The sequence below is a fragment of the Antennarius striatus genome, chromosome 8 (genome assembly GCF_040054535.1).
Source record: "Antennarius striatus isolate MH-2024 chromosome 8, ASM4005453v1, whole genome shotgun sequence".
Classification (NCBI taxonomy): Eukaryota; Metazoa; Chordata; class Actinopteri; order Lophiiformes; family Antennariidae; genus Antennarius; species Antennarius striatus.
Genome location: NC_090783.1, coordinates 9,368,292 through 9,388,465, shown reverse-complemented (window position 1 = coordinate 9,388,465; position 20,174 = coordinate 9,368,292). Strand labels below are relative to the sequence as shown.

The window sequence follows — 20,174 nt, the reverse complement described above, 5'->3', positions numbered from 1 at the left end:
TGATATGAGTAATTTTCCTTCTTTGCATAAATATTTATGTGAATGGTGTCATAGATGCATGTTTGCCTTGTATTTTACAATCCAGGGCGCCGGGAGTGATGGAGCCATCTGAGGACATGGATTAAATGTTATAAAATGCATTTTAAAAAATAATGAAGTCATCTGGAAAACAGCAGGGAAGGGACCAATCGCAGTGCGATTGCACGCTGCTCGTGCAAGATGGCTTTGCTTAATAATTAAGCCCTCTGAGCTTCTTGATTGAACACCCTCCTGAGTGAAATTTAAGATGAAAGAAGTGCTTTTTGCTATGCAGTCTCATTTTGTAAAATTAAGTCAAGCTTCAGTGTGTTTTCGACCGGAACAATCCATCCAAATACGAGGGGGAAAAATAGGAATGTCAGCACATTTAGTCAAAGGTAAATGGAAGGAAAGAGCATCATTTAAACTGGATTCAATCGCAAGGGTCATATAGAGGTGGACACAGTTGGGGGAAAAAAAAAGAGAGAGAAAGAAGGAGAGAGAAAAGTTTATTTCAGTCAAATAAAATATTTAAAGCACAGATATATTTGCAGCAGAAAACAGTGAGGAGCGAGTGATGAGTTGAGTGAGGAGAGTGCGCACAGAAAATAAAAGAATAATAAATTATGAAAATAAAATATTGGGAAAGGGGAGAAAGCACCTTGGAACTGGGGGAGGAAGGGGAGAAAAACAGAGGAGTGGAAAGGAGGTTTGTGAACAGCATGCAAGAAGAGCAACAAAAGACAAAGAAAAGAAGGATGATTTGATGGGAGAGGTGAATAAAAGAGATGGGGGGGGTCTCCATCACACAAATCAGAATGCTGTGTCGGCAAAATTTTGAGTGCTGCCATAAAATTTCACTCCATTACTGTGTGTGTGTGTGTGTGTGTGTGTGTGTGTGTGTGTGTGTGTGTGTGTGTGTGTGTGTGTGTGTGTGTGTGTGTGTGTGTGTGTGTGTGTGTGTAGACGTGTCAAAGTCATATCACTGTGTCAGCATCATGAATGCGACGTGAGTGTGTTCTTGTGTGTGTGTGTGTGAGTGTTAGTGAGTGAGTGTGTTTGCATGCATGTCCATGCTTCCAGTTTGAGGGTGTGTGAAACGTGGAGATTCTCTCCACACAAGAGTGAGATTTGAAAATGGGAGTAAAGATGCACCTCAGTGATATTTCAGACGGAGGCACACCTTCGTCCTCGTGGTGAGGCTTTTCTCTGACACTCATCCGTGATGCTTAGGGGGGGCGAAGCTTTATCCCTCAGATGATGGTTCGCCGTGGTCACAGAGGGACGGTTACACATGCACAGCTCAGGTAGGCTGCAGCGTTGAAACGATGCTCAGTCGGACCCATGTGTGACAGGACCCCCCCCCCCCCAGACGTTCTCTGTGGACCCTGGAGATGGTGGTGGCTGGAAATAGATCCCACTGCTCTGGCATCGACAACCATGTTTGCTCAGTCATGGAAACTGCTCGTCTTCCTCACTCTGACATGCTCAGTTTGATTCAGACAGTTTTGACTCAGACCTGACCTGCCTCAATGTGATTGGTTTTTTAGAAACTTGTCCTAAGGAGCAGTTAGTAGAAAACAAGTGTTTGTGTTTACAATTCTTGTCCACATACTTTTGGCAACTGATGTACAATATATTTCACTTTTACTGTATCTATCTCTCTCTCTCTCTCTCTCTCTCTCTCTCTCTCTCTCTCTCTCTCTCTCTCTCTCTCTCTCTCTCACACATATATATATACACACACACACCTTACTCCAGGGTCTCATTACATACTGTATTATTGCATTAGCAGCAGACACACAACAGCACCACCACTGTGGACCCACATGATCAGCTGACTGTAACCTCGACACTGAAAGAACAATCCGCTCAGGTGTGTGTGCATGTGTAATTGCGTCTGTGTGTGTGTGCGTGGGTGTGCGCTAACAAACACTACATACGACATTATCACGCAAATATTTTTATTCATACGTTACTCTCAGAAGGGCGAGTTGTGTTTCTGTTGTCCTATTGAGGTCATTCCAGTAGTATCGATTACACACAATAGTAGCTGTGTGTGTGTGTGTGTGTGTGCGTGTGCGTGTGCGTGTGTGTGTGTGTGTGTGTCAGGCTAATTCACATTCAAGAAACCTTGCAATTGGAATGGAAACAAGTTTGTAAAAAGAAAACTGATAAACTGTTTCTGGAAGTTGAAGGTATTTCAGATTTATATTTCTTTTGAGAGTATTTCATCCAAACTCCATCGATTCAATCAGTTTGTGAATATTATTATATTGGTTTTATTAGTTGCCATGTGTACCACACTCTCGTTTGTCTGTTTACTTTTCCATGCCATTAAATGAATACATTTATTGTCATTATCTTATTTTTTATCTCTCACTACAAGAAAGAAAAAACAGTACAAAGCAGTGACCAGAGAAGAGAGATGGATGGGAAATACAAGGGGGTGTAAAGGAGAGGAAATCTGAACATCTTCCTCATTTGTAGTATAGAGTTAACAACATTTTTGATGAAGCTAGTGACGTCTCAAGTCTTCATCATCCACCTCAGCTGGATCTGAGCATGTCCAGGGGTTATGGGCCACATGCGTGTTCTAGACGTGTTCCAGACAGAGTGATCAATCAGATCTCTTTTGTGAATTCTCTGCTTTAGATTCCGGAGGAACACGACGTGGAGAGTCAGGTGAGGATGGAGCGACAGTGGAGGTTCCTGAGAAACACTCGTGTGCGACGACAGAGCCGATGCATCACCCAAAGAGGTTAACACACACACTCCGACACACACACACTTGAATTATCACAGGAACCCTGGACTGGACTTAAAATGAAGAATTAGGTTGTTTTACTATTAGTCTCACTGGACAGTAAATCAAAATGTGTTGTGACCAAAATGTGTTGTTGGTTTTCACTTTTTGGGCACATGCAGCAAACAAACAAGCAAAACAACACCCAAAATGCTAAAATGGTATCTTTTGCTCTGTACTTATTTAACTGCATAAATCTTTAGAAATTGTCCTGAGATGATCTGAACATTCTGGATGCAGTGAGTCATTTTCTTCACCACAGAAGTCGTAGCTGTTTGTGTGTTGTCCAGCCGGCGGTTTGAAGCTACGCTAACACTAGTCCTCTGCTTGTGTCCACTAAGTCAGATTAGATTAAAGCACAATTTACAAGTTAATAAGCACATAATTGTATGCACTCTGGACTGTCCAGATGAGTCCCACCGTTTTTCTTTACGCTAACGTTTTAACCAACATTTATTCTGACGTGCTCCAGCAGAATCCCCCCAAACATTCCTTTTCTAATCTGTTTATGGGTTCGTTTGTGAGAGCAGAAGCTCTCCGACCTGCTGGCTGCTTTTTGCTCGAGTCGCTCCGTTTTACTCCTTTCCCTGTCCTTACGTTTGGTTTTCTGTCTTCATTTAATTTGATCTTGAGAAGGTTTTATCACGGCCTCTCCTTACAACATAAATCTGACGGCGTAATCACAAACGAACAGCCGTTGGAGCAGCGTCGATTCAGATGTGTGAGTGAGCAGGCAGATGATTTTCAGTGATGAGAGACAATCGATTTGGACTGCATGCACAGTCAGAAGCCTCTTTATGAGTCACAGGACTCCCCTCACACATCAAAGACCCCAGACTGCAGCATGCACACACACACATGCACGCACACACGCCCTGTGTGAAATCAGAACTCTGTCAAACAGAATAACTGAGACCATGACGTCATTCATACTGCACACACACCCACACACACACAGACACAGTCACGAGGCGTTTGGCGTCACGTCCTTATCCTCGCACGTGTTTCTCCCGCTGTTTCTGTTTGCTAAATCATTGAATTCCCCTCTATGCTCACAGTTTTCTCAAAGAGAGGGGGGGAGTAGGACTGTCCTCGTGAGAGGGGGGGAGTGAGGTAGAGAGAGGAAGACTTGGGATGGAGGAAGTGAGGATTAGGCAGAAAGTTAGAGAAAAATGTGTGAGAGAAATATTTTTGGCCTGTAAACCTGATTTGATATTCTTTTTGAGCAAAATTCATTCGGATCACAAGGCAGAGCTGAAGTCCTCGGGGTGGCGTCGGATTTCACACCAGTTTGGGATGCACAAAAGCATCAGATCAACAATTCCGATTCTCGATTGGTATGCGCATTTCATCCTGCGGCTGCTCTTCGTCAGCTGCCTCTCATGAATTTGTGATGGAGTCGTCTTCTCCATTTCTTTATTGCTAGCTCAAGATTGTAGTCAGGTTGCCATGGACGGGCTGCTGAACTTGTGTGTTGTTTCCATGACAACATATGGTGAGGCAGTTAAGTTATTGGTTGAAATCTGCCAAAGGGGCACACAGCAAGACTTTCTATCTGCCTGGAATCTCCTGCCACACACTGCCTTGTGCTGGGTTTGCTTTTCTTGCTTTGCCTCAAGTCCTGCCATTTTTTTCTACCCGAGCTGGAATCTCTTCTTCTTCCCACACTCAGCCTTTCATTCCAGTATGTTCTATTTTGCAGCTACAATTTCTCATTTTCCCCTCAGGCGTCATCAAAGTTTCATCATAACTTGAGATTCCATTTGGTAAAACTCATGCTCGCATTAGCCCCAGTCGTAATAATTTTTATTAATCATAGTTTTTTCTGTCTGGCTATGGTCTTTAGAGATTGTCCCATGTGAGACGAGCACACCTGTGCGCTAAAGGCGGATTAAACCAAAGAAGAGTTCCATGCAGTTCTGTTGCTAAAAACGACTCATGTGGGCAGATCGCAGGGAGATATTCAAAAGCAAAGCTTTAGTTATGTTTAGTTTAGTTTATTTGAAGGGGACAGTGCAATTTCATAAAACACATGATTATTCATGGTTAAAAAAGCCAGAATTAGCCAAAAGGCTAGTAAAATATACATATTCAAACACTATTAAAAGAGAATCACACATATCACATAACATTTGATCACAACATTAAAACATCACAACTGGCTTGTCGTTTAGTGTTGGCAGCTATAGGTGTTTATAAACCACATTTTCAAGTTTTTTGTGAAGGCCTTGTATGTTGTGAGGAGTTTTAACCTCCTCAGGTATTGAGTTCCACTCACTAGCGCCCCTCACTGACCAGGTTGACTTACTGAAAGTGCTCCTGCACAGAGGAATGAAACAGTCACCTCTGACAGAGCCTCGAGTGACCCACTCAGAAATGTTTCTTTGGCTGAACTCTGCCAGAAGATCTGGAGCCAAATCAAGCAGTACTTTGTAAATCTGATTCAATCTGCAAATGTTCGAAGACTGTCCCAGTCTAAAAGGCTTTTTTTTTTAAAAATTGCGCAGTGACGATAGTGCCTAGTTTTTTATCCAGAACTTTAATTGCTTGTTTGTACAAAGTTTTCAATGGTTTTTGTGCACTCTGACCAGCCTGGGACCAAATGGTTAGGCAATAGTTGAAGTGACTGAAAATCATTGAATACAAGTATATTTTTGCAGCTTCAGGTGAAATTTCATTTCGAATTCCACGTAAATTTGCGAGATTTAACTTTTTTTTCCCGCAATTTGTCAATATTGGCTTTAAAGGAGAGCTGGGAATCTATTATTAACCCAAGATATTTATATTGGCTGACGATTTCTATTTTTTCTCCATTATTATGTATGTCAGGGTCAGGTGATACTCTATTTGTTTTGGTGAAATACATGCCTACAATTTCAGAGACATTTAACTGTAGACAACACTCCTGCAATCAAGTTGTGACACAGGACATTGTTGTAGTGGGTTTAGCAGAAACAGTGTCTTTGGAGCTGTTCAGGTGAAGGAGACGGTGCGCACAGCTCCAAAACTTGTATAGTGTAATGGGTGCACGGTAGTAGCAAAGATCAAATAATCAGTTAACCAGCACTCACAGATAAATACTTAAATAATTTAAATAATTTATTATGGGCAAATCACGGACGCTTTTCAGCAAACAGCCTTCATCAGCGTGAACCACTGATGAAGGCTGTTTGCTGAAACGCGTCCGTGATTTGCCCATAATAAATTATTTATTTATCTGTGACCGTTAACTGATTTTTTGATTAGTGTTTTGGAGCGAACATTAATAAAGAAAACTGTCATCTTCATACACTAAACATTCAGGACAGACAAATCATTGATATAAAGACTAAATAAAATGGGGCCTAATATTGATCCCTGAGGGATTCCAGATGTAAGCTGAAGAGAACCAGATCTGCAGGTGTTGACGGATACAGATTGTGTTTGATCATACAGATATGATTCAATCTATCTCACAGCGTTGTGAGAGAAGTTGAATTTTAAAAGCTTAGTTAGAAGTTCAGAGTGATTTACTGTATCAAACGCTTTCCTGAAGTCCAAAAATACCGCCCCTACAACTCCACCCTTGTTGAGAAAAGATTTTATTTTCTCAATGAGGAGGCATGTAGCCATGTCAGTAGAATTTTTGGATCTAAAACCAAACTGCATGGGGTGGAGAGAGGGGGAGCTGCTCTTTCAGTGATGGACAATCTGCTGTGCCACCCATTTTTCTGCAATTTTGGAAATGGCTGGAATGCTTATTGGCCGATAGTTATGCAGAGAAGTTGAATCACCAGATTTAAAGATGGGGGTAACAACAGCAGATTTCCAGACCTTTGGAAAGTGACCAGATGAAGTTGAATGATTAATGATTGAGGCAATAAGGGTGGAGAGAGCTGAACCTAGATGTTTGAGCATGTTTGTGTTTACATTCATTCATCGTTGACTGGTCATCCTGTTGTAGAAACTAAATGATGTAGGAACCAATGTTGGTTGGGTCAGGTTTCTGCCTGGAAGCATTAACTGATGATAACGCTGAAGTCTGAATGTTTTGCTGTTTGATGTTAACTATTGGTGGATTAACTGAGAAACTTAATGAAGTAAAACAGGGTCATCAAACATAAAGGGGCGTGTTGGACTTTTGATGACCAGGAAGTGACATCAGCGCGTCATTCACATTAGTGTGGTGGAACACCTCAATGGATTTTAAAGACATACAAACAACAGCCACTCTGTACCAGTTGCGGTCGTAGGTTGAGTACTACCTATGATGTGTTTTGCCTGACCTGAAAATTTACAGATTAAGGATGGTAATCTAACCTGGTAATCTCACTCTCCTTCTCCTGTTGCAGGTGTTTCCCGTCTGGATGATCAAATATTCATCAACAGGAACCCCGGAGTCCCATCTGTTGTCAAGTTCCACCCGTTCAACACCTGCATCGCTGTGGCTGACAAAGACAGCATCTGGTCTGAGACAGCCGACAATAAAGCATCACACACTGATATCATACGTGATGTAAAAAATAAAACACGTGGAAGCATCAGATTTTAATGTGTGTTTGTTTTTGTTGTAGTTTCTGGGACTGGGAGAAGGGCGAGAGGCTGGACTACTTCTACAATGGGAACCCACGTTACACTCACATCACGGCCATGGAGTACCTGAATGGACACGACTGCTCGTTGCTGCTCACCGCCACAGGTATGAAACACACATTCACTCGTTTGACGTCGCTCACATGCCGGAACAGAGTCGGGACTGACCAGAGGCCTGTACCATAAAGCTTGATGAACCTAGCCGGGCCTCCTCTTACTTATCTGGCTTCACTTACCTAGACATCCGCCCTCCGGATTTTCGGTACCATAAAGCCGGCTATCAACTCACTAATTCAATTCAGGCATGTCCACTCTAGATCTGTGCGCGCTCACATTAAAAGGGCGGAGGTTGCTGCATGCGACCAATCGCAAACATGCATCAAACCGGCCCGAGCTGCATATTTCACAACGGAGGAGCAAACAATAATAAATAATAAATACGAGCAATACAAATCAATAATCCAGGCAAAAAGCAACACAGTTGCAGCTGCAAAACGGCGCAAGGATCGCTGGCACAAAATTGCCGACTGTCAATGCGGAAGGTAGTTCCATTATAATATTACTTCCCCACTATGACTGCACTTGTATATCTGACTACAGTAACATTTGTGTGTTCCATAAATGTATGTGTGTACAACATTTTTCGTTATGGCATGTGATTGTAGCTTCCGCGACTTCATGAATGGCTCTACATACTGTGTTCTTCCCGAGGTTTTCGGCATCGCCAACAGAATACATAAAAGTACCTATGAATGAATGAATCAATCCATTATTTACTTAAACAAATAACTGATTAATGACATTTTATCTGTGGCTTGCTTGTAACCCATCCAATGAGGGATTTAAGGACATCATATTAATTACAAACATCACTAAGAAATATATTAACTGTGGCCAAGAAACTCAGTGCAATGCACACTGTGTGCGGGACTGTCCGCACGTGGTTGCGGTGCGTTACATTACTGATGTACAGCTCCAGCAGCTGAAAGATGTAATGTAACCCCTCTCCCCAAAACCTGTACCTTTCGTACAGTGATTGTTCAGGCAATTCGAACGGATTACAGGGATCTCTAAATATTCCCTCACGCCTGAGCGCTCTTCGCACAAGCTGTGCACCAAGATCCACCGGGTTCTCATAAAATGGACAGCCCATTTTCCAAGAGAACTGATTGGTCAGTGTGTGGGGCTGTTATACCCGCTGAGCTCTTATCTTAAACTTATCCTACTCCGGAGCAGGTTAGGTGTTCAGCATAGGTTACCGCGACAACGTAGCCCGATAGAAAGTCAGCCACTTTTATGGTACCGAAAAGGCAGGGTTAAGCCTGAAATTATCTCGCTAAGCCGTAATCCAGCTTTATGGTACAGGCCTCTGGGCTTATACCTGGAGCTAATATGACTAAGCCACTGTGGCTCTGTGTAAACGAATTGAGTAAGCCACAAATAGCCACATTCTATGTCCAAGACAGCGGCTTGCTATAATAGCAGGAAAAACCTGCATTCACTGTGTGAAGATACAGTCATACAAGATATTACTCAATGTTTCCTTGTAAGTTTTACTTGCTATTATAGCAAGTGAGGTGAATACACATTTACATGCATCGCTGGTTATTCCTGCCGGTCATAGGGATCAAAAGTGTAAGACTACAAAAAAGTATTGATGATATCTTTCATTTACCTTCTGATCAATCTGTCACCACTCCTACCCCCTCTCAGCATTCACCATTTGTTGTTCAATTAGAATTTTAACGCAAAATCTACTATAAAACACTCTATTCTCATTTTCTTTCGATCGATTGTCCTCACCTTGTCATACACCAATTCGCGGGTTTAGCTTGTAAAAATAGAATCCTTGTTTTTTCATTGGACGAGAGGAGGTCATGACTCGAGTGCATATTTAATGATCGGGAGCGTTCGGGTCACTTCGGCTATTTCCGTTGGCATGCACCCCGACGAAGAAGAAGACAAAGAAGAAGACGAAGAAGATGCGTGCCGCCTAGCGAGAGAAAAAGTTTGTTTTATGTTATCGCTCTGGGATTTTTGCGAGTCCAAAAAAGTTGTAAGTTTTAGCCTTTTTTTTCCTAAAAATAAGAACGCCACTGTGGCTACACAGGCTAAAATCAATCTGGAATTTACTTCGCCTATGGCAAATTGGCAAATGACTAGCGCAAGCCCAGCCGACCCAAGCTAGAAATGACTTAAACGTTTTTTAAGTGAATCGGCTGAAACGTGCACGCCCACCGGTACGAGGGAAATCGCATCGAGACTCGTTTGTAACAGCCACAAGCGCCCTCACACACACACATACACACACACACACGACTTGTGTGTATTCATCATCATTCATCAACACAGCAAAGCAATTACCCTCCACGGCTTTATCTTCATAACCTAGAGAACCTGCAGCCAATCGCTCCGCATTACAACACACACATTTATTTAGTTTAAGAGCACAGCAATAAATGAACGATTGCTGGATTGCATCGCACACCTCCCAAGATAGAAGCTCAGTGATTTATAAATGTAAATTCCACCTCATCACTGTAATTTAATTTGTGTTTTCTCCATCAGTCATGCTGTGAAGGATATCAGAGAGGAAGTTAGCTCTAAAGAGTAAACAGTGTTAAAAAGGTAAAATACAAGATTCAAAGGGCAAGGAGAGTTTCTGTGGTTGTAGCACTCTCAGATTAGCCTAGCATCTCTGTGCCCAGCCTCCCTGCCAGCGCCTTTTGACCTGCTGACTGAACTACATGTGAGTGCGTTCTGTTTCACCCCCGACCCCTCTCCTGCGCCTCCCTCCAGATGACGGAGCGTTGCGTATCTGGAAGAACTTCGCTGACCAGAAGAACCCGGAGATGGTGACGGCGTGGCAGGGTCTGTCCGACATGCTGCCCACCACCAGAGGTCAGGCCCCCACCAGCCCTCACAGTAAAGACTTATGCTTTATTATAACTCCCCCCCCCCTCCAATCCACCCACTCATACAGTACTTCCTGTAGTGACTCATGGACTGCCCCACTGTTCACCCATCCCATTATGCTTCCACACACCTCCACCTACAAGCGAACAGGCAGGAGAGGAGCTGCAATGTTTTTTTCTTCTGTGGTTTTATTGATCCTTTTGGACTCCTACAACGGTTTGGGTGCATTCTCTGTTGCATTCCACCATCTATTGGTCCCGCCGACCACGCAGCACTAAAACAGTGAAAACCACCACATCGGGGGAGTCAAGGGTTTTATTATGAACACAGCAGGGCGTGGTGCAGCAGCAGCTTGTGTTAACATGATAGTAATAGCTGTTAATAGCTCTTTAACACGGTTGAAGGTTGCGGCTCCAAGAATAAGCGATGAAATCCTTTGAAAAGTGGGCCTGTTTTCTTCCACACCAATCCTGTTTGAGGTTAATTCAGAGGAATTCGGTGACGACAGGTTAATAAAGACACCACTCCGTTCTACAACACAACACAATAAACAGCCTCGCAAAAGGGAAGGGGGACTCATTGCCGTTCCAAAACATGTAGCTCATCCTTAAAACGATTCAGCCTCTGATGGCACCACTCAGCGTCTTTGAAAATGGAACCAAATCCAGTTGAGTACTTGAGGAGCGTCTTCCTGTCTGGAGTTCTTCGGCCAGCATTATGTGGGCCACAATGGGAATGTAGTAAAAGTTTCAGTGAGATTAAGGATGTAAAATCTAATGAAATACAACACCAGGCAGGTCAAAGTGACTCCTAAACATTTGCCCATGCCCCCACCCCATCTCCCCCCCCCTCTCAGATAGCCTGTCCTCAGCCATCCCGTCACAGTTGTCCAGTCATGTGCTTTCAGTCTATTATTTCAGCTGCGACCACCTCTAGGCTCTAGTCTGCCTGGTTTGTTGTTATTTTGCTGGGGGTTTTTTTATTTCCAACGTCGCAGGAGGTTGAATAAGGCAGCGATCAATTTCCCAATAAGAACGCCCAGTTATTTTTTTTCAGTCTGGCCTTGTAACTTCTCAAACTGTCATTCTGTGAAACACACACACACACACACACACACACACACACACACACTGAACCCTCTGTAGTTGAGCTTTTTTGCCCTATGGTGAGCGGATGTGGAGTTTTGCATCCTGCGGGGTTAAAGCTGCGGCTCACCCCTCCCTTTCCACTCTTTGATCGCGGGGCTATCAGAGTTGGTCGTTTGGGGGACGCCATGCTGGGATATGGTAGCCTTGTTCATCCCTCTGTGGTGCATTTTCATGAGGTCGACTGTGTGTGTCTGCATGCTGGGCGGGGTTCCTCGTTAATTTGTTGCTTGCTTTGTTATGTTCCTGCTCTCCTCCATCCTTTGCCCTCCTGAACCCCTCCCCTCTGCTCCCTCCCCCTGCCCACAGGTCTCGCCAGAAGGGTCTCCATCTATCTTGACAGGAGTAAGCAAGGAGGTGAGTAGCGCCATTTTATTGAGTTCTGCCACACTTCCAGAACATCCAGCAGCATAGTTCTTCTACTTCTTCCTTTTCTTTAGTTGAATTGTTTTATTCCTACTACCAGCGGGCCACCCTTCATCCCTTCATCTTTCCGCTGATGCCCCATTACGTCATTCCAAAAGTTAGAATGGAGCAAGAGTTTGAACAAGTTTTCTAGACTGAGTTGTCATCTTAAATAAAAAGAGGCAATTTACAATAAATAAAGAAGAGGATAGAGAGACAACAAAGTTAGGTTAGTTTAAGCCAACAATATCAACTAAGCACACAAACCAAACCTGTGAAGAGTTTCAGGGTGGAGACTTCCTTCTTGGAGCAGTTTACATGTATCTCTGATGTGGTTGTGGCTCTCCGAGGCCATCTGACCCCGCAGAAACTGATGCAGGACTTAGTTCATTGAAGTTAGCGATTAGCCGTAGATGCTAATGTTTGGATCCATCTTTTGCGTCTTTACTTTTGCACTTTGAAACGTTCAAATAGAACATGACCTTTTCAGATGTGGAGCAATCCAAAGCTGACGGAGCAGCCGTGCTCATTTAAATTTATTTACCTGTTCTGGTAAAACTTGTTTTCGGGGAGGGCTTTAGCCGCCTGTCAATTTAAAGCAAATTTGCACTTTTAGCTTTATGGTTGAAATCCACGTTGAAAACTCTCCTCCAATAGATGCTTGTTAGAAGAAACGGAAGATGGGATGGCTTTAATCAGGCCACTGCCCTATTACTCATTTTCACTTTCAAGTGGCATCTCTCTTGTATAGAAACACAGTTAGTTAAGCCGGTCTCGGTGGTGTCAGTCTTTAATTGGGAGCATGTCAGAGCTGTGTTATTTTAACAGCCGAGCCACTGAGGCCATCTTAAAGAGGTATTAGCCTGTTAAACTCCACAGGAAGTAGAGAACCAACCGACCGGATGGATTATATCTGTGACTACCGAACACAAGCTTCACACCTCTGTCCATTAGATTTACAGCCATCCACACGAAGCAGTATTCCACACTGGTGTTTACTTCACCTTGGTCTTTCTACCTCCGTTTGTACAGTCTGCTCATCCCGACCCCTGCAGTTTCAGTTTCTCAAAATGGGGAAGGCTCCCTCCTTTCTCTTTATCTGTGGTCTTTTGGAAAAGTAGGGCAGCCCTCTCCTCTTTGGCTTGAGTGAGGAAGAATCTATGCCTCTACATTTCCCTCTGCTGCCTGGCTCCTTGTTAAATCTGAAGCTCTGGGAACATCCAAACTCCAAAACAGGGCCCTGATGTGGAGCTTCAACAAAGTACTAACCTCTATGACTGTGTGACTGTGGTGGATATCAATTATTTAATAACCCTGAAATCACATGAGTTCAATAAAGATTCACATTATTCAAGTCAAACACAGGCTCAACCGTTAAATTTTAGACAAATGCCACAGAAGGGACGCCTCCAGGCCCCTAGTTATGTCATTCCATTATAAGTCAAAGGTAATCCTGTAGAAACATTATTACGGTGGTCCTGGAGGACATTTTCAAAGCAAACACGCTGAAGAGAAAACCCTGAGAGGGTGAAGAAGCATGAGGGCTGCTGTACTGTTCAATGAGCTGCAGCGTACGCGAGAGCCGGTCCATCACTGCAGATAATGGTGCAAAATGTGAAGGCACCTCCTCTAGAGAGAGGGAGGAGTGAAGCAGATATTTATGCAAAGGAATAGTTAATTATATCACAAATTAGGTACCCTCCTCGGTGCAGAACCAGAGGATGTAGCGCAGCTGCACTGTTAATGGTGGGAAAAGAATCCCACTTAAGCAAAGGTTCAACGAGGGAAAAGCAGTTCTGCTAACAATATCACTGCTGCTGTTGAATTGATATTGGGGGAGAAGATTTGATCTCAGTCGGACAGGAAGAGGAGGCGAAGAGACATTGAAGTTATCTATACCTCTGTAAGGCAGTTTGGTGAAATGAAGCATTGCCCCCACATTTTTGTTCTCCGTGTCTATCGATTTCTGTGTGGGTAACTAATCTGGTCTGAGTTACCTTCACACCTATTGCTTGTTTTTTTATCATTGACCACAAGAGACTGAAGTGACAGGTCAGAGGTCAGGTCTCAGGTGTGACTCTTGGTAAACCTTTTACGTTTCTTCCCTCCGTTGAATGATACCCTTCCTGAACTGTCAAATGAAGGCAAGTAATATAACCTCATGGAATTTAAAGCCTGGCTTCTAGTGTTGGCCATCACAAAAGCTGGACACATCATCCAAAACGGATGTAAAAAATGGGGAAGTCTTTACATCCATGGCATTTTAATTCTTTCTCACTGTTCCAGCAACGCTCAAAACAGAATCCAAAGGGGATCGGTCTGACTATGCGGCGGTCGGTCCGGTCGAAACCAAACTGAAGGCAAATCTGTGAAAGGTTTGGTGACATTTTTGCTTCCTATTTTATATAGAATAGATGCCAGCACTTCTGTGATGGTGACTCTTTCAGAAGCTCAGGCCCCCTAATCCAAACCTAGATATCTTTATCACAGAGCTGCCAAAGGGAATGCCTCCACTCTTCTCACCCAGAAACGGGCCAGCGTCAGGCATCCCTGCTTAAGACTGCAAACGTGTCGCTGACTAGGAAGAAAAGCCTTGTGATGTAGTTTCTCCGGTGCCATCCCTCCAAATAAGCCCACGCTGAGTAGGTCAGATGACTTCAAATGGGGGATCTGAAGCCGTCAGACAGGGTTCAGGTTTTCCTGAAAACAGTAGGAGCACTAGGAGAAGAAAGTTAAGTCAGGTCTGAGAGAGGGAAACGTTGGGAAGGGATCCCAAGCAGTGGACATGTTCGTGGTTGTCCTTCCAGGTTGGGGAAAAGCAAAGTAGGTAGATGTCTGTGAAGGTTCTCATCCATCCAGGTCATGGTTATCCAAAGGTCTTCAAATCAATCCACTGGACTTCGAGGTGGTTGGTCTCGTCTCAGCTTCTAAACTGAAGCCTTTAGCTTAGAAGCTGAGACGAGACCAAACACTACCAGATCTGAAGAAGCCTCTTGGATGAGAGGTGAAACCTCTCCAAGGAATTTCCAGTGGATTGATTTAAACACCTTTGAACAAAGTTGACGTAGTTCTAATGCTTGTTTGACTGTGAAAGAATGGGAGGAAGAAGACAGGAAGGAAATCCTCACGTTTATTTAACCAGTCGACTCAGATGTTTGAAGGTATTTCTTTGAGCAATCCTGCAGCTCTACTGTAGATCTGAAAGTTCTGGCAACTGATATGGCCAATATTTAAGTTGACATTTAAAAATGTATGTTAGCTTTCTTTGCTCCACCCCTACCTAAAAACACATCGCTTGCACGAACAGAGTTTAGATGAGGAGTTCAAATTTATATTGTCGTCCGACCAACTGTTGTGTGGAGTGGCTGTCACTTTGTGGGCCTCAGATGCAGAAATCCTGACATCAGACAGGTGCTGTGGGACGGGCCTTCAGATGCTGCTCCTGGATCTGACAAGAGCTTGGTTTGATGCATACTGAAGCCTTCGGGCTCCAGCCTGAGCCAACAGGGCCTGTTTGGATGACACGGCGCCGCTCACTTCACCGCCGCTGTCAGGGCTCTGCCGTCTGTGGCGTCTTCCTTCTCACTTTGTGATGTTGTCGTTTGAATCATCTGAGTCGGGATCTACTCCCCCGCAGTTGTCATGCAAAATCTTCAGTAATTGACTCGAAATGTTGCCGCTTATGAATCTGCAGCTTCTGCAGAAATACGTGTGAATGTGCCGGTCCTTAATCACTGGGGAGCTGCACAGATCTTTCCTTCTGAGTCTCTACATATGGCGGCGAGGGCCTCATGAGCCTCGAGCAGATTGTTCTTGTCGTGCCTGAGGAACGTCTGCGCATGCTTAGTGTGCTCTGGTGTCTTGTGTTATAGGTGCAGGCATGGTGGTGGACTGGGAGCAGGAGACGGGTCTCCTCATGACGTCCGGAGACGTCCGAGTGATCAGGATCTGGGACGCTGACAGGGAGATGAAGGTCCAGGTAAAGGGTCACCATGAACACATAATCTTCACCGGATCATGTCCAGACACACATCACACACACCCTTGCCTCCTTTTGTCTGTTACACATCTAACGGTCGACGGTGCACCGATCATTGTCCTTATTGATGGGCTTAATGCACGTGGCCCAGCCTTACCTGTGGCAGCGTATCGACGCCCGGTCCTAGCAGAGCAGGGAGCGCTGCTTCGAATTAAGGTTGAGCGTTGTGGGCTGCTTTTCTTCAGGGATCTGTGTCTCCGTGTGTTCACCAGGACATCCCGACGGGAGCCGACAGCTGCGTGACCAGCCTGTCCTGTGATTCTCAGCGATCGCTCATCGTCGCCGGTCTGGGTGACGGATCCGTACGCGTATTCGACAGGAGGATGGGCCCCAATGAATGGTACTGCATGACACGTCCCATCCAAACACTGATGAGATGTTTTTGACACGTGTGTTGGGAGGGTTCTGCCTGTGTTTGCTTTTCTGACTGCCTCACTGTTAGTTGAATAAATTCACACACAATAAATTGTGTGAGCGTTAATCCTGGCTGCACATTATTCACTTCTTCAATCTATAGTTGTTATGTGTGAGTCGAAGTAGTTCTCCCTCAGGGTTCACCACCTCTTTTAATGGACGCCAGGGCCTTCTTAGCCCCCAGTTTTTTTTAAGTGTTTTAATTTTTGTCCCTATGGGAAAGCAAAGTCACTAAACCACGAAGTGATACATAAATCTAGTCTAGTAAAGATAATTTAAAGCTTCCCCTCAGGCTTGCAGTTAGATACCAGCAGCTGTGTTGCTCCTCCAGAGATTATACATGACCAGAAACAACACATGAGGGAAACAACAAAAGTGTCACATCCATAAATAAGCCCTTCTGTGTCGGGACAAGTTGGGTTCCATTTTATGTTCACTCTTTATAATGTAAGGAGTTAACTGCAATGTCACAGTAAACTGCCTTCCTAGAAGTGGGTTATTCTTTTATTATATAAATTTCTGTGTGACCACTGGATTTCTCTCCTTCTTTGAGTTACGATCCAATGAGGCCACCCTGTGGATTTCCAACTGTATCACATGTTGCCTTGGAGAGGACTGCTGCCTGGCCACCAGAGCTTCAGTCTTCTTCTCCTCACAGCATAAAACTAGAACCAAGGCAGTCAGACTGCAACATCCCGCGGCACCCCTGAATTCAAAACTTTACCCTGTCTAGCTTTGATCAATGGTCTCACTCAAACTGGCCTTCTCCCTCGTCTTTCTTATCCGGTTCCGCTGTACGTATTCTAGTATCTAGCTTATCTTTAGAGTGAAGAAAGAGAAGGAGTTATTTCACTAGCCATTGCTTTATCATCCATGATAAACAGTAACATATCCAATGTAGGACACCTGACGCTCTAAGATGCTAACAACAATCAACAACAAAAAACTAGAACCAATGCAGTCAGACTGCAACATCCCGTGACACCTCTGAATTTAAAATTTTACCTACATGCATAGGTCAAAGATCAACGCTAGTGCTCTGACCTACTGTCATAGATCAAAGCACTAGCTTTGATCTATGGTCTCACACTGGCTTTCTCCCTCGTCTTTCTATCTTATCCAGTTCCTTAGTGTACAAAAATTTAATTTCAACCGTAATGTACATTTCTAAAGGTCAAGGTCATCACCTCATTTTCATCCCCTTTGCTGCCCGAGTAATGTGTTTTTTGTTTCATCTTTCTATCTGCAACGGTTGCGAAGATGCAGTGCTTTGCGAAAGTATTGGACATTTTGCCTAATTTCAGGCTTCAAACTTAAAGATAACAAATTGAAAATATTTTTGAAGAATCAACAACATGTGAGACACAATCGTGAAGTGGAACCAAATTTATTCAACATTTTATATTGTGTTTACAGATAAAAAACTGAAAAGTAGGACGTGCAAAAGTATTGGCCCTCTGTTCTCTCAGCTCAGCTAATCGACTCCAGAAGTTCCCTCATGACTTCTGAATGATCCAGTGTTGACCTAAATGACTAACAATGACAAACAGTTCACCTATGTGTCATTTGGTCTCAGTTTAAATGCACCTGCTCTGTGATGGTCTCAGAGGTCTATGACGGAACATTGGAGAACAAACAGCGTCATGAAAACCAAAGAACACACCAGGCAGGTCTGGGATAAAATTGTGGAAATGTTTAAAGCAGGAATGGGATACAAGAAGATTTCACAATATTTCAACGTCTCCCGGAGCACTGTGCGAGCAATAATATCAAAATGGAGAGAGCATAAAACCACCGCAAACCTACCAAGACCTGGCCGTCCTTCTAAACTTTCAGCCCAAACAAGGAGGAAACTAAGCAGAGAAGCAACCAAAGACGCCCATGATCACGCTGGATGACCTGCAGACATACACAACTGAGGTGGACGATCTGTCCATAAAATAACTATTAGTCGTACTCTGCATAAATCTGGCCTGTATGGAAGAGTGGCAGGAGAAAGCCATTTCTGAAAGAAAACAATAAAAAGCCCCATTTGGAGTTTGCAAGAAGCCACATGGGAGATACAGATGGCATGTGGAACAAGGTGCTCTGGTCAGATGAGACCAAAATTGAAGTTTTTGGGCTGAATGCAACATGTTACGTTTGGTGTAAGAGTAACGCTGCACATCACCCTGAAAACACCATACCCAAAGTCAAATATGGTGGTGGCAGCATCATGCTCTGGGGTTGGTTTTCTTCAGCAGGGACTGGGAAGATAGTGAGAGTTGATGGGAAGATGAATGGAGCCAAATACAGGGCGATTCTGGCAGAAAATCGGTTGGAGTCTGCAAAAGACCTGAGGATGGGGCGGAGGTTCACCTTCCAAAAGGACAATAATACTAAACATAAATTCAAATCCACAATGGAATGGTTTAAAACTAACCATATAAAGGTGTTAGAATGGCCAAGCAAAAGTCCAGACCTCAATCCAATAGAGCCTCTGTGGAAAGATCTGAAAATTGCTGTGCACAATGACTCCATCTAAACTTAAGGAACTTGAGCTGTTTGGTAAGAAGGAATGGGCAAATATTTGTCTCAAGATGTGCAAAACTTATAGAGACATACCCAAAATGACTTGCGGCTGTGGTCGCAGCAGAAGGAGGTTGTACAAAGTATTAACTCAAAGGGGGCCAATACTGTTGCACATCTTACTTTTCAGTTTTTTATTTGTCAACACAATATAAAATGTTGAATAAATTTAGTTCCACTTCAGGATTGTATCTCACATGTTGCTGATTCTTGAAAAATATTTTCAGTTTTTTATCTTTAAGTTTGAAGCCTGAAATGTAGCAAAATGTCAAAGTTCTTGGGGGGGCCAATACTTTTGCAAGGCACTGTATATGGTGGACAAATGGACAGATGACCGGACGAACGAACACCGCTTTGAAGCGGGATATAACAAGAGGGGGTTGCCACTGTTGGAGCTGCGTGAACGCAGTGGTGCTGCCCCGCGAGGGTTGTGGCAGAAAGGCGATCTGCGAGACAATAGTAGAATATGGTGAAGCTTGTTTGTTCATATATCTAAATGTCAGTTGTTTGTAAGTTGAGGACTTCCTGTATGTTGACATTCCGGCCTCGCTGAACTTAACAGGTGTTATTAACATGATGGCAGCTGCGTCTTTCACCTGTGGACGAGCTGACGTTTGTTTTGTCCATCCTGCAGTCGGGTCATGACCTACAGGGAGCACAGCGCCTGGGTAGTCAAAGCTCACCTGCAGAAGGAGACAGATGGACATATCATCAGCGTCAGGTAAGCTCTGCCTCCATTGGTTGAGAGCCATGCAACTTTTTCTGTTCTATCCTCACTTTGGCTCCTCCCACCAGCGTCAACGGAGATGTGCGATTCTTCGAACAGCGGACGCCGGACTCCATCAACGTGCTGCAGACGGTGAAGGGTTTAACGGCTCTGGACATCCACCCGCAGGCCAACCTGTTCGCCTGGTGAGTTTGACCCTGCCTCTGTCTTATGACATCCTTTATCTTCGTTAAATTATTCTCATTTGTCTAAATGAGAATAAGTTAATGGAAGTATAAGTTTATTCAACAGAATCTTAGATAGTGAGAAGATGCCTGACAATGGAGAAGTGTGCTGGTGCCCATTTTTAAGAACAAGGGAGGTGTGCAAATGTGACAACTACAGAGGAATAAAGCTGATGAGCCATACAATGAAGTTACGGGAAAGAGTAGTTTAAGCTAGACTGAGGGCGGAAGTGAGCATCTGAGCAGCAGTATGGTTTCTTGCCAAAAAAGAGTACTACAGATGCAGTATTTGCTTTGAGGATGTTGATAGAGAAGTATAGAGAAGGCCAGAGAGAGCTGC

At 43.9% G+C, this 20,174-nt stretch overlaps 1 protein-coding gene across 3 annotated transcripts in view; it reads left to right on the top strand.

Annotated features, from left to right (window-relative positions):
- The window catches only part of rptor (regulatory associated protein of MTOR, complex 1), a 120,397-nt gene that overhangs the window by 89,842 nt on the left and 10,381 nt on the right, over window positions 1–20,174 (top strand). The window contains exons 26-34 of one of the 3 annotated variants that reach the window (XM_068321046.1): window positions 2,674–2,779; window positions 7,156–7,270; window positions 7,378–7,502; window positions 10,196–10,297; window positions 11,767–11,814; window positions 15,735–15,841; window positions 16,114–16,241; window positions 19,518–19,604; window positions 19,679–19,795. In XM_068321046.1, coding sequence (XP_068177147.1) covers window positions 2,674–2,779; window positions 7,156–7,270; window positions 7,378–7,502; window positions 10,196–10,297; window positions 11,767–11,814; window positions 15,735–15,841; window positions 16,114–16,241; window positions 19,518–19,604; window positions 19,679–19,795 — 935 coding nt within the window. Of the gene's footprint in view, window positions 1–2,673; window positions 2,780–7,155; window positions 7,271–7,377; window positions 7,503–10,195; window positions 10,322–11,766; window positions 11,815–15,734; window positions 15,842–16,113; window positions 16,242–19,517; window positions 19,605–19,678; window positions 19,796–20,174 lie in introns of all 3 variants that reach the window. The other 2 variants (XM_068321045.1, XM_068321047.1) reach the window with 2 other exon arrangements.